Source organism: Panthera uncia (assembly GCF_023721935.1).
Source record: "Panthera uncia isolate 11264 chromosome B3 unlocalized genomic scaffold, Puncia_PCG_1.0 HiC_scaffold_1, whole genome shotgun sequence".
Classification (NCBI taxonomy): Eukaryota; Metazoa; Chordata; class Mammalia; order Carnivora; family Felidae; genus Panthera; species Panthera uncia.
The window spans coordinates 14,605,999-14,620,435 of record NW_026057582.1 but is presented as its reverse complement, the minus strand read 5'-3'; the positions used below and the strand labels follow the sequence as shown (position 1 = coordinate 14,620,435).

Genomic DNA, 14,437 nt, shown 5'->3' with positions numbered 1-14,437 from the left:
ATAAAAGGCATCCAAATCAGCCAGGAGGAGGTCAAACTTTCACTCTTCGCAGATGACATGATACTCTATATGGAAAACCCGAAAGATTCCACCAAAAAACGGTTAGAACTGATCCGTGAATTCAGCAAAGTTGCAGGATATAAAATCAATGCACAGAAATCGGTTGCATTCCTATACACCAATAATGAAGCAACAGAAACAGAAATAAAGGAATCGATCTCATTTACCATTGCACCAAAACCCACAAAATACCTAGGAATAAATCTTACCAAAGAGGTGAAAGATCTATACACTGAAAACGATAGAAAGCTTATGAAAGAAATTGAAGACGACACACAAAAAAATGGAAAAATATTCCATGCTCTTGGATACGAAGAACAAATACTGTTAAAATGTCAATAGTACCCAAAGCAATCTACATATTCAGTGCAATCCCTATCAAAATAACACCAGCATTCTTCACAGAGCTAGAACAAACAATCCTAAAATTTGTATGGAACCAGAAAAGACTCCGAATAGCCAAAGCAATCTTGAAAAAGAAAACCAAAGCTGGAGGCATCACAATCCCGGACTTCAAGCTGTATTACAAAGCTGTCATCATCAAGACAGTATGGTACCGGCATAAAAACAGATACTCAGATCAATGGAACAGAATAGAGAACCCAGAAATGGACCCAGAAACGTATGGCCAACTAATCTTTGACAAAGCAGAAAAGAATATCCAATGGAATAAAGACAGTCTCTTCAGCAAGTGGTGCTGGGAAAACTGGACAGCGACATGCAGAAGAATGAACCTGGACCACTTTCTTACACCATACACAAAAATAAACTCAAAATGGATGGAAGACCTAAGTGTAAGACAGGAAGCCATCAAAATCCTCGAGGAGAGAGCAGGCAAAAACCTCTTTGACCTCGGCTGCTGCAACTTCTTACTCAACACATCTCCAGAGGCAAGGGAAACCAAAGCAAAAATGAACTGTTGGGACCAAATCAAAATGAATACCTTCTGCACAGCGAAAGAAACAATCCGCAAAACTAAAAGGCAACCGACAGAATGGGAGACGGTATTTGCAAACGACATATCAGATAAAGGGTTAGTATCCAAAATCTATGAAGAACTTATGAAACTCAACACCCAAAAAACAAATAATCCAATGAAGAAATGGGCAAAAGACATGAACAGACACTTCTCCAAAGAAGACATCCAGATGGCCAACTGACACATGAGAAAATGCTCAACATCACTCATCATCAGGGAAATACAAATTAAAACCACAATGAGATACCACCTCACACCTGTCAGAATGGCTAACATTAACAACTGAGGCAACAATAGATGTTGGCAAGGATGTAGAGAAAGATGGATCTCTTTTGCACTGCTGGTGGGAATGCAAACTGGTACATCCACTCTGGAAAACAGTATGGTGTTCCTCAAAAAATTAAAAATAGAACTACCCTACAACTTAGCAATTGTACTACTAGGTATTTATCCAAGGGATACAGATATGCTGTTTCGAAGGGGCACATGCACCCCAATGTTTATAGCAGTACTATTGACAATAGCCAAAGTATGGAAAGAGCCCAAATGTCCATCGATGGATGAATGGATAAAGAAGATATGTATACACACACACACACACACACACACGCACGCACGCAATGGAGTATCACTCGGCAATCAAAAAGAATGAAATCTTGCCATTTGCAACTACGTGAATGGAACTAGAGGGTATTATGCTAAGTGAAATTAGTCAGTTGGAGAAAGACAAATATCATATGACTTCATTCATATGAGGATTTTAAGATACAATACAGATGAACATAAGGGAAGGGAGGCAAAAATAATATAAAAACAGGGAGGGGGACAAAACATAAGACTCTTAAATAGAGAGAACAAACAGAGGGTTACCAGAAAGACTGTGGGAGAGGGGATGGGCTACATGGGTAAGGGACATTAAGGAATCTACTCCTGAAATCACTGTTGCACCATATGCTAACTTGGATGTAAATTAAAAAATAAATTATCAATAAAAAATAAATAAAATAAAGTAAAAACATTTCTTCCTCAAAAAAAAAAAATTCAGGTTTGCAAAAAGCAGCTAGCAAACAACAAAATGGCAATAAACACATGCTTATCAATAATTATTTTAAATGAAAATGTATTAAATGCTTCAATCAAAAGACAGAGTAGCTGAAAGAATAAAAACATAAGACCCATCTATCTATTGCCTACAAGAGACACACTGTAGAAGTAAGGTCACACACAAAAGTGCAGGAATGAAAAAAGATATTCTATATAAATGGAAACCAAAAGAAGCTGGGCAGCTACACTTTTGTCAGACAAAATTGACTTTAACACAAAGACTATAATAAGAGACAAAGAAAAGAAGGTCAATACATAAGGATAAAGGAGTCAATGCAGGAGGATGTAACGTTTGTTAATATTTATGCACTCAACAGAAGAGCACCTAAATACATAAAGCACATGTTAGCAGGCCTAAAGGAAGAAGTAGACAGCAATACAATAATAGTAGGGGACTTCAATACCTTACTCACATCAATGGATAGATCATCTAGACAGAAAATTATTAAGGAAACATTGCCCTTAAATGGCATGTCACACCAGACGGACTTAACAGATATTTACAGAATATTCCATCCAAAAGCAAGAGAATACACATTCTTCTTGACTGCACGTGGAACATTTTCCAAGACAGATCATATGTTAGGCCACAAAACAAGTATTAATAAATCTAGACTAAAATCATATCAAGCATCTATTCCAACTACAACAGTATGGAACTAGAAACTAATTACATGAAAAAAATGGAAAATTCACAAATACACGGAGATTAAACAGCATGCTACTGAACAACCAATGGGTCAAAGAACTCAAAAGAGAAATCAAATAATACCTCGAGACAAACAAAAATGGAAATGTAACATCCCAAAATTTATGGGATACAACAAAAACAGTTCTAAGAGGGAAGTTCACAGTGATAAACGCTTACCTGAAGAAATAAAGTCTCAAATAAACAACCTAACTTTACACCTCAAGGAACCAGAGGAAAAAAAGAACAACTGAAGGCCAAAGTTAATAGAAGAAAGCAAATAACAAAGATTAGAACAGAAATAAATCAAACAGAGACTAAAGTAATAAAAGAAAAAATTAATGAAACTAATAACTGGTTCTTTGAAAAGACAAATAAAATTGACAAACCTTTAGCTACACTAAGAAACAAGAGAGGATACAAATAAGTAAAATCAGAAATGAAAGAGATGTTACAAATGATACCACAGAAACACAAAAGATCATAAGAGACTACTATGAACAATTATAATGCCAACAAATTGGACAACCTAGAAGAAATGGATAAATTCCTAAAAATGTAAAACCTACCAAGACTGAATTATGATGAAACAGAAAATGTAACTAACATCAAATATATGTCAATTAAAAAAATCAGTTTGCTTTTTAAGAATTGCAATGTCAGTGATAAAATACTTTTGCTGCTGGAACAGACCACTCCCACCATCTTATACTTGGAATTCCACTGGTTCGGACAAAGCAAACTGAAGGAATTGCCAACAAGTCTTTATTAAAGAAACTCTAAGACTACATTTTAGAAGAAAATGATAAAAGAAAAAATGTCTGAGATACAAGAAGAAAATGTGAAGAAGTGAATAAGCATAGATAAGCCAAAGTAAACACTGACTGCATTAAACAATAATAATGTCCAATTGAAGAGGGATTAAAAAAACCAAATTCTCAAAAATTAAAAATAGAACTACCATATGATGCAGCAAGTCCACCCAGCAAGTCCTGGGTACTTATCTGAAGAAAATGAAAACACTAACTCAAAAAGACATATGCACCCCCATGTTCACTGCAGCATTATTTACAATAATCAAGATACAGAAACAACCTAAGTGTCTGACAGATAAATGGGTAAAGAAAATGGTGTGTAAATACACATACACAATGGAATATTATTCAGCCATAAAAATGAATGACATCTTGCCAAACACTATACCATTTCATTGATATGTGGAATCTAAAAAAACAAAAACAGGGGCGCCTGAGTGGCTCAGTCGGTTAAGCACCTGACTTCACCTCAGGTCATGATCTCACGTTTCTTGAGTTTGAGCCCTGTGTCAGGCTCTGTGCTGACAGCTCAGAGACTGGAGCCTGCTTCGGGTTCTGGATCTTCCTCGCTCTCTGCCCCTCCCCTGCTCACACTCTGTATCTCTCTCTCTCTCTCTCAAAAATAAATTTAAAAACATTAAACAAAACAACAAACTCGTAGATACAAAAAACATTGGTGGTTGCCAGTGGCAGGTGGGCATACATGGTGACTATGATTAATAATCACTATATTAATAATAATCATAATTAATACTATATTGCATATTTGAAAGTTGTTAAAAGAGTAGATCTTAAAAATTTTCATCATAAAAAGAAAACATTTTGTAACTATGTATGGTGATGGGTGTTAACTAGATTTATCGTAGTGATTATTTCACAATATACGCAAATATTGGATCATTATGTTGTACACCTGAAACTAATATGCTATGTGTCAATTATACCTCGATAAAAAAAAGAAAGAAAATCTGAGGTCTATTAAAGGTATGTTCCAAATTTGATAGGCTTCCTATGGCCTTGTGAAGAAGAGTATTTGATACTGTGATTTCCTGTGTACACAGAAGTGTGACTATGGTTTTGTGATCTTACTGTAACCCTTCATGTAGAAAGTTCAGTATAGAAATGCTGGTATAACATTTGGTAATCTCTAGATCTCAGGGGGAAAAAACAACTAAAGAATGAAAATGCTGGCCATCAATAACTCAAAAAAAAAAAAGAAGAAGAGACAGTGACAGGAGTTCAATTATTCTAGAGACAGTGATTAGTTTCAGATTTTTAGTTAAGTACCAATGTTTGAATACAGTAACCCTAGAAGAACAGACTCTTTTAATAGAAGAAGAAAAAAATAAATTAACTGACTGAATTACAAATTCATGTTACCTAACTTTAACTTGGCCCTTATTATGGCCTGACAATCCTTTCATCTGCTGTTTCCATCACATTTCTTACATTCCCAATTCCCAACCTTTTCAACCAGAGTTCCTCCTTCAATACCTCCATATTCTAAAATAACATTCCCTACCACCTCACTAAGAAATGTGAAGCTATCTATACATCCTCATTTGCCCTAGGTTAATAATATCAGTCTTAATGCAATAACTGAGCCCCTTATCTCTCTATACTGACAGGCTAGCTTCATTTGCCTCCTACAAAATGTGCTTAGTTTTGTTTCACCCTAAAATATTCTCCCCTCAATTCTGCTACCCCTTTATAAATTAAGGCCTTCTTTCTTCATTTTTGATTCTGAATTACATATATTCTAGAGTCATAAAGGGTAGATAACTTGTTTTCTTCCTGTATTTTTAATTCCAACATGACACTGCAAACAGGTTCAGGATAGGTATGCTCACAGGAGGTCTCACAAAGCAAAGACTGGGTATAATTAATTTTCTTTATATAGCATCATGAGCAAGTGCACATAGAATAAATATGTAAAGCCTTTTTTATACACCTACTGTAGCTTTCTTAGATTTGTGAAGAGTTAGAAAACTGTGACTAAATGTGACTAACATGTTAATCTGTGCTCAAGTCTGAGAGCCTCTTACCCTTTTTCAGTTTCCGGACAGCCAACATACAATGACTAGGAGACAGATCCCATATTCTTAAGGTTTTATCATCACTGACAGTAGCACAGATGGGCAGATAGGGATGTGTAGCCAAACCCCACACCTCTCCTTCCATGTGTCCCTACAAAGAGAACATAGTTAAGATAAATTTAACCTAAATATATGTGTTTTTAAAAGAAAACTAAAGACAACACCTGATAATACACGACAGGATAATGAATAATGGATTAATCTAAAACTTTCTCTTTGGAATATACCTTAAAATACCTCAGTAACAACTTTATCTTCACAATTACACTACAATCAGTTACTATTTAAACTAGTTTAAAATCCTAAAATATTCACTGAGTGAGGAGAATAGAAACTGGCTGCCTTGGAATGTTAATAACTGCCACAGAGGAGGAAGTTCCTGCATGTGAGAACAAGGAGTGCTGCAGACCTGCTCCCCAGTGAAACTGGTGAAATTAATAATAAAAAATTAAGGTCTCCGGAAATGGTTCCAAGGGACTATGACAAATGAAGAAACATTTACTCAAGAAAGTCTGCTAATATTTGGTAAGAACAGTGAGAGTTTGCAGTATTTGAACCAAGACCCACTCCTTTCCTCCCCATCTCCAACTCACTGACCTGAAAACTCCACACCAGACTGATGTAAACAACACAAGGTATGGGTGCTCTCTCTCCTTCCCCTACTCTAATGGGCTATCTTCCCAGAAGAGGCAGGTGACCGCATTTCTTACCCTGCCCTCAATGCCTGTTAAAAGCTGAAACCTTGATGAGTGCTGGACACAGGTGGGAACTCCCTTCTGCCACCCCTATTCTGAGATGGAGGTTCTACACTGGGGGTCATGCCACTAAGAATACTGGGGCTTCAGTTCAACCCAAGAAGACTTGAGGCTACTGCTCCCTACTACCCCTTCCCCAAAATGGAGCACTCAGTTTCTAAAGCAAGGGACACTCAGAAAAGAGTCATCACTATCCAAACACTCAACTTCAGAGCCTTGGATCAGACAGTGTGCCTGGAAGAAAAAGCAAGCCATAAAATAGCTCCTAATGTCTCCTCAAAGGAAATGACTTCATTTGCTTCACAGTGTAGAAAAGTTCAAGCCTAAAGGTGCTCTCGAAAACAATGAAGGTTGTGATGAAAGGCAAATGGGAGCTGACTGGTACTCCTTAAACATACAGGCTACTCTGAAGACTAGTGAGTTTGCTCAACAGAACCAGGGCAATCTCAGAGATTGCTGGGAGGATACTGCTTCAAGTCAAAATCTCAAACATTAACCTACGAAAGGGGTGTCCCCTTTAAGGAGGCTGAGCAATTTGTGCTCTAGGGAAAGTGTTGAAAACAGTAGCAATTTAGTCAGCATCAGTCAGCAATTTAATGGAGTTCAGGGGCTGGGTGTAGTCAGGGAAAAAGACTGAGTAGAGAAGAGGAGAGGAGACTTCCCAAATCATTTTATGGAGCCAAAATGGCCCTGATACCAAAATCAGACATCACTAGGAAACTATAGACCCATGATCCCTTATATATAGTATGTGGATGCTAAAATCCTCAACTAAGTACTAACAAACTGATTCCAACATATACAAAAAGAATTCTACACCGTAACTAAGTGGGGTTTATCTCAGGAATGCAAGGTTGGTTTAAAAGATGAAAACCAATTAATATAATACACCATATCAATAGAATAAAAAAAAACCACATGATCTCTCAATAGACAAAGAAAAAGCCTTTGACAAATGCTTTTGACAAATGACACAATCTTTCATGATAAAAACTTGCATCAAACTAGGAACAGAAGTGTCATTCGTCAATCTGATAAAGGGCATCTATGCAAAATCCAGTTAATACTAAATGGTACAAATTGAATACTTCCTCTGTCTGTTCTACTTCTAATCTACATTGTACTGAAGATTCCAGCCAGGATATTTAGCCACGAAAAAGAAATAACAGGCATCCCAATTGGAAGGGGAACAGTAAAACTACATTTGCCATTCACATGATCTTATATATAAAAAATCCTAAAAATCCACTAAAAAACTATTAGAATAAATGAGGTCCATTATACTATGAGACTTGTATACTAAAAACTATAAACCTGTTGAAAAAAGTTAAAGATGATCTAACTGAATGGAAAGATCCCATGTTCATGGATACAATTTAATATTGTTAAGAGGTGCTATTCCTCAAACTGACCCATAGAATGCTGCTACAAACACTGCTGTACATGTTTTTTTTTTTTTTCTGTGTTCATCTGAATGCCCAGTTATGTACATATATCTCCACACTTTTTTTTTTTTTTTAGTTCCACTGTAGATAACATGCAATGTTAGTTTCAGGTGTACAATATAGGGGTTCAATAGTTCCATATATTATTCAGTGCTCATCAAGATTAAGTGTACTCTGAATCCCCATCACCTATTTCACCCATCCCTCACCCCCACCTTCTCTCTGGTAACCATCAGTTTGTTCTCTACAGTTAAGAGTCTGGCTTTTTGGTCTCTTTTTTTTCCCTTTGCTCATTTGTTTTGTTTCTTAAATTCCACAGGAGTGAAATCAGATGGTATTTGTCTTTCTCTGACTGGTTTATTTTGCTTAGTATCATATTCTCTAGCTTTATCCATGTTGCCATCTTGCAAATGGCAAGATTTCATTCTTTTTATGGGTGAATAATATATTCAAAATAATATTCCATTTTATACACACACACACCCGTCTTTTTTATTCATTCATCAGTTGATGGGACACTTGAGCTGCTTCCATAGTTTGGCTATCATAAATAATGTTGCAAAAAAGATAGGGTGCATGTATCCTTTCAAATAGTGTTTTTGTATTTTTGGGTAAATACCCTGTAGTGTGACTATTGGATCACAGGGTAGTCCTATTTTTCATTTTTTGAGGAAACTCCATGCTATTTTCTAGAGTGGCTGCACCAGTTTGCATTCCCACCAACAGTGCAGGAGTATCCTTTCTCTCCACGACCTTGTCAATACTTGTCATTTCTTGAGTTTTTGATTTTAGCCATTCTGACAAGTATGAGGTGATATCTCACTGTGGTTTTGATTTGCATTTCCCTGTATATCTCCACACTTTCCCCCCCCCCACTTTTAATTACTATGAGTTTTATCTTATTTCCCGCATGGAGTTTCTCAAAAATTTCTGCACTCTTTTTGAGTATTTTTTCTTCTAGATGATTTTTTAAAAATCTTTCCAGAATTTTTGAAAAATATCATTTGGATTTGGTTTATGATCATACTGAATTCATAAGTTATTTAGATGTTTTATGTCTTTAGTAAAACTTTATGGCTTTCTTAACACTGATCTTCCATAGTTTTAGCTATATTTATTCCTGGCTATTGTATAGTTTTCTTTGTGAGTACTATTTCTATGTCATATTTTTCTAATTGGTTATTGCTGATATATAGAAATACTATTGGCTTCTAGATGTTGATTTTGAATCTCACTTTACCAGACTCCTTAATTCTAGTAATTTTTCAGTTTATTCTCTTGAATATGCAAAGTATAGGGTTAAAATATCTGCAAATACTGACAGTGTTCTCCACTTATTTCCAACACTTAGACCTATATTGCTTTGTTTTTCTAGATTGGCTAAGACCTCACACACAATGCTAGACAATAATGGTGAGACCTGACATCCTTGTTTTGTTTCTGATGTTTAGGAGACAGCAGACATCTGAAATCTTAAGCTCTATAATAAATAGGAAAAATAACAGGATGTCATTTATCACTTCAAAATCTTTTCTTACAATTATAAAATTGTCTGTGTTTTTGAAAGTGCTGTCTGTGGATTCACCTGTAAAAGCGTACTTGTGTTAGTATTTTCCAAGAGATCATAAATATGTTAAATACCATGACTCTACCATCTTTCTACTTGAAAGGAATATTATGTGGGGCACCTGGGTGGCTCAGTCAGTTGAGTGTCCAACTCTTGATTTCGGCTTAGGTCATTATCTCACAATTTGTGACACTGAGCTCCTTGTTGGGCTCTGCGCTGACAGCGTGGAGCCTGCTTGGGATTCTCTCTATCCTGCCTTGCCCTACCCCCATTCCCTCTCTTTCTCTTAAACTTAAAAAAAATTTTTTAAAGGAATATTATGTAACTGAAGTTAAAGAGTAAGACACCAAATTTTGACAGTAAAATTTTTTTTTTTTTTAATTTTTTTTTTCAACGTTTTTTATTTATTTTTGGGACAGAGAGAGACAGAGCATGAACGGGGGAGGGGCAGAGAGAGAGGGAGACACAGAATCTGAAACAGGCTCCAGGCTCCGAGCCATCAGCCCAGAGCCCGACGCGGGGCTCGAACTCACAGACCGCAAGATCGTGACCTGGCTGAAGTCGGACGCTTAACCGACTGCGCCACCCAGGCGCCCCTGACAGTAAATTTAATATAAAACGTTTTGTTTTATATGTATATTTGTATATATTTGTATACAATATATACAAATATATATATTTGTACATATTTGTATATTTGTAAATATGTATATTTATTTGCTTACAAATTCTCCTTGGTACATCAGGATATTACATTAACATTAAAGCATGTGCAGTGCTCTCCTCTAAGTGTGCTCTTTGATGTTTTAACAAAAGTGAGGTGGGGGGGAGTGGGGTTGGAGAAAAAAATAAGTCTGTAATAAGAAAGAATATAATTCTTTTTCAGAATAAAAGGCAAACTTAAAATTGGTCCTACCATATAGAGCTGGAGGACAATTTTTCATTAGGTAGATCCTACCTCACTTACTGTGTTTTAAAGTATTTATTGCTCTCCATACTTTTCAGAAAGATATAATATATATAGGAAATGTATACCTAAAAAATTAATACAGCATTCTTTTTTTTTTTTTTAAAGGCAAAGCTGGTTTTTTTTTAAGTTTTTTTTTTTAATGTTTATTTATTTTTGATAGAACACAAGGGGGGGCGCAGAGGAGAGAGAGAAGGAGACACAGAATCTGAAGCAGGCTCCAGGCTCTGAGCAGTCAGCACAGAGCCTGACACGGTGCTTGAACCCACAGACCATGAGATCATGACCTGAGCTGAAGTCGGTCGCCCAACTGATGAAGCCACCCAGGCGTCCCAATACAGCATTCTTGATGAAAATGTTAAGGATCAGGTGATCCTGCTCTTCCGTTTTATATTTCTACCACACAAATGTTGGTATTGCTATTATTTTTGTATTATGTTAACATTTGTTTTATTAATATTTTCACTGACAAATATTTTCAGCAACAAAATTTTAGTGTACATTTTTAATTTTTTTTAATTAGAAACTTAAGGATGAAAATGAAGAGTTTCACAGAAAAACAACTACCTTAGATTCAACAAATGTACTTCAAAGAAATAAAATTGAACATGAAATAAATTGACTTGGTTAAATTAATTACAACTGTTTTTTCTTTTCATTGGTTTCTTGTTTTGTGATAAGAAATTACTTAAAATATTGGCAATTATTCCACATGATAATGTGCATATTTATTTACTGATATCTACTCATCAAGCTATAATTAAATTAAAAATTTTTGGTATATATTATGAAATATTTCCCTAATTAATTTAACGTTATTTTCACTATTGTTAACTTTTGGCTCTTACATATTAATCAACTGCATATAAATGGAAAAAAAGTATATTAATTTTTTTCAAATTACCTGGACCAGAAGTGTTATTGGGCCACTTTTATCCACTTCTAGTATTTCACCATTCTTTGTGCCAACTAAAATATGACCGTGTCCTAATGATATGGCACGTATAGATGGGTTATCTTCCAAGAGAAGACCTGAAATGTTAAGTGGAGATATTCTTCTAGGTATAAAGTCACTAGAATACAAGGATGTACATATTGCAGATGATGCTACTTTGACAATGAAAATCACGTTACAAGGTTGCTTTTTCCTGTATTTTAAGTATGCTAATAAATGCACTGCATTTTCCCAAACCACTCAATTTACTAATCTCAAAAGCACTACCTAGGAGTGCAGGGGTGGCTCAGTCAGTTAAGCGTCTGACTTGATTTCTGCTCACCTCATGGTGTAGTAGTGGTTCATGGGATCGGCCCCCCACGGCGGCTCGGTGCTGAGGGGGTGGAGCCCGTTTGGGATTCTCTCTTGCCCTCTCTCTCTCTCAAAATAAATAAGTAAAAAAGTACCACCTATATACAATTATTATCCCAGCTCTCCTACTACTATTCCAATAACCGTTTCCTCTTATATTTGCCCCTCCTCATTCACATCCTTACTTTCTTAGAGCACCTACAATATTCCAGTCAGTACTTTTAATTCAATTCCAGATTGATGCTTTTCTGTCTACTATGTCCTAGGAAGGCTTCAGAGATATATTTGTAAACATAACAGGGCCAGCTCCTGCCCTCACAGAGCATATAATGCGGGAAAACAGGCCCTGTGTGAGGAGCATAGTGAAACAGGAGCATAACATAAGGGAATTTTAGTTTTTTTGAGGGGATGGAGGGGAGATGGGAGTGGAAGCAATCATCCTCGAAGAAATAATGTTTGAGATTTGAAAAATGAGTATATGGTCAGATAATTGGAAGGGGCAAGAGGGAAGAGAAGGGCAAATTCTAGGCAAAAGCTATAGCATATAGAAAGGCCTGGAGGTCACAGAGAATGTGGTGTAATGCCTTAATACACTGAGAGCAAGGGTAAAAGGAAGGGCCTGCAAGGATACACAGGCAAGGTCAACAAAACACGAACATGAAACAAAATGCCAAGCTTGAACACAAATTCCTGACTGATGGTAAATGTGATGCCCATGTGGGCAATTTTCTTTGAAAAATTAAAAATGATAAAATTATCACTAATAATCTTGCATTTGGCTAACACTTTACCATCTGTGTCACAGAAAATAGATTATGAAAGGACAGCAATGATTCTGGCACCCAGTTAAACAGCTTTTCCCATTAAATTCTGATGCCTATCTACTAAAGACAGAAAAATATATTCCGCGTGCTCCACCTCAGTGGCCATGCATGTTAATGAGCAATTAACCTTTTACTGCTCAAATTAAATTAAATCTCAAATCACCTTTAGATCCTGGTGCCAAAGCGGCTCTTTTTATAGCATAGGTCTTGAGACATCTTTCAAAGGAGTCATCCCAAAGAGCTACTACCCCATCTTTTCCTCCAGTTACAAATCCCTTTGAAAGTAAAAGCTTCAAGTTAATAAAGATCTAAATATTGAAAAAAATAACTTTATGTTGCAAACCTCTAGAGGAAAGAACATTTACAGCTAAAAATTACAGTTTACAAACAAATTAGCATAAGAATCTATTATGTTTTTTATACATCAACATGAAAACTACAAAAATATTTACAGTAACAATAAACCTTCTACTTTTAGGACAGGACTTTAAGAGCAAGGTTTGTAATTTGGAACCATAAGGTAACTCTACCACTTTTAGCAAGATACATATATTCTCCTGGCTGCTTCATAATCCCATCCTTCAAAAAGAGAGGATAAGAACAGTAGTTACCTCACAGGATATGGTGATAATAAAGCACTTAAGCCATTGTTGACACACAGGAAGAGATTAAGAAGTATTGAGTTAAAACTGTTTTTTAATAGCAGACCTATTTCACTCTGTGTTCAGAAGTTTGAAAGAGGAATAAAAGAAGGTAGAAAGGCTCTAGTTTACAGATTATTACTGGGTGGCTCAGCTCCGCAGAAAGGCAATACTCCTTTACTTGTGAAAATGCTCTACAATCCATGATCAAATTATGTTTAATGTAAAAATATCTTCAGGATACTTACTTTTTCCAATGCATGCATACTAAACACTGGCCCATCATGTGCTTTAACTGTTTTTACAAGAAAGACATCTCTCCAGATACACACGTCTCCTGTGGATGTTCCAGAAAAAGCCATCTCTTCAGTCCATCCATATACTGCACACATCATCGTGTCATTTTTCCCCAGTGTGCCCACGTAGCCTTTTCTTCCAATCAATCCTCCCCCTGGTTCATAAAAAAATATCACAGAAGTACCACTTTTAAAATGTATAAAATGATAAAATTTCTTTCCTACTGTAAATGTTTAAATAGAGACTTAAAAAGAAAAATATAAGTCTCTCAATCAGCAACTTGCCTGGCTGAGACAGCCACACCCACAGCACCTTTTAGGCCATAGCTTTTTGGATAAAAACATATATGCTAAGTTGGCTTTAATCAGTCCTTAGCACTTTTGGTTGGTTTTCAAAATTTTTTATTATGACATATTTAAGAAAACAAGAGAGTACCAAAAAACCTCAATACAATGAATGTATGTATATCCCCTAACAACCTACATAAAACTGTAAAAACAACGAAAACACGATGCCAATCCCATCTCCCTTTTTCACCCCTTACTATTGTGAAAGTGATGTTGACTATTCTCATGCATTCCTTTAAATTGAGTGGTTTGGGAAAATGCAGTACATTTATTAGCATACTTAAAATACAGGAAAAAGCAACCTTGTAATGTTTATTTTTACTACTTATTTGTAAATTCTTAGGCAATGTTAGATTATCTATGTTTTAATATTTTCTATAATACCATCCTGTATGTACAGTGAACAACAGTGGTTTGTCCTGAACAACAGTGGTTTGACCTGCGTACAAGTCTATTTTTACATGATACTTTTCAATACAGTCCAATAAATGGATTTTCTCTTATGATTTTCTTTCTTTACAATGTTTATTAAAAAAATTTTTTTTA

General features: G+C 35.8%; 1 protein-coding gene across 3 annotated transcripts in view; it reads right to left on the bottom strand.

Moving 5' to 3' along the window:
- Positions 1 to 14,437, bottom strand: part of EML5 (EMAP like 5) — a 181,368-nt gene that overhangs the window by 71,922 nt on the left and 95,009 nt on the right. For all 3 annotated transcript variants that reach the window (XM_049612358.1, XM_049612360.1, XM_049612359.1), the window contains 4 exons: positions 13,496 to 13,698; positions 12,770 to 12,881; positions 11,381 to 11,508; positions 5,692 to 5,833 (listed from right to left, as the gene is read on the bottom strand). In XM_049612358.1, the coding sequence (XP_049468315.1) occupies positions 5,692 to 5,833; positions 11,381 to 11,508; positions 12,770 to 12,881; positions 13,496 to 13,698 (585 nt within the window). The remainder of the gene's footprint in view (positions 1 to 5,691; positions 5,834 to 11,380; positions 11,509 to 12,769; positions 12,882 to 13,495; positions 13,699 to 14,437) is intronic.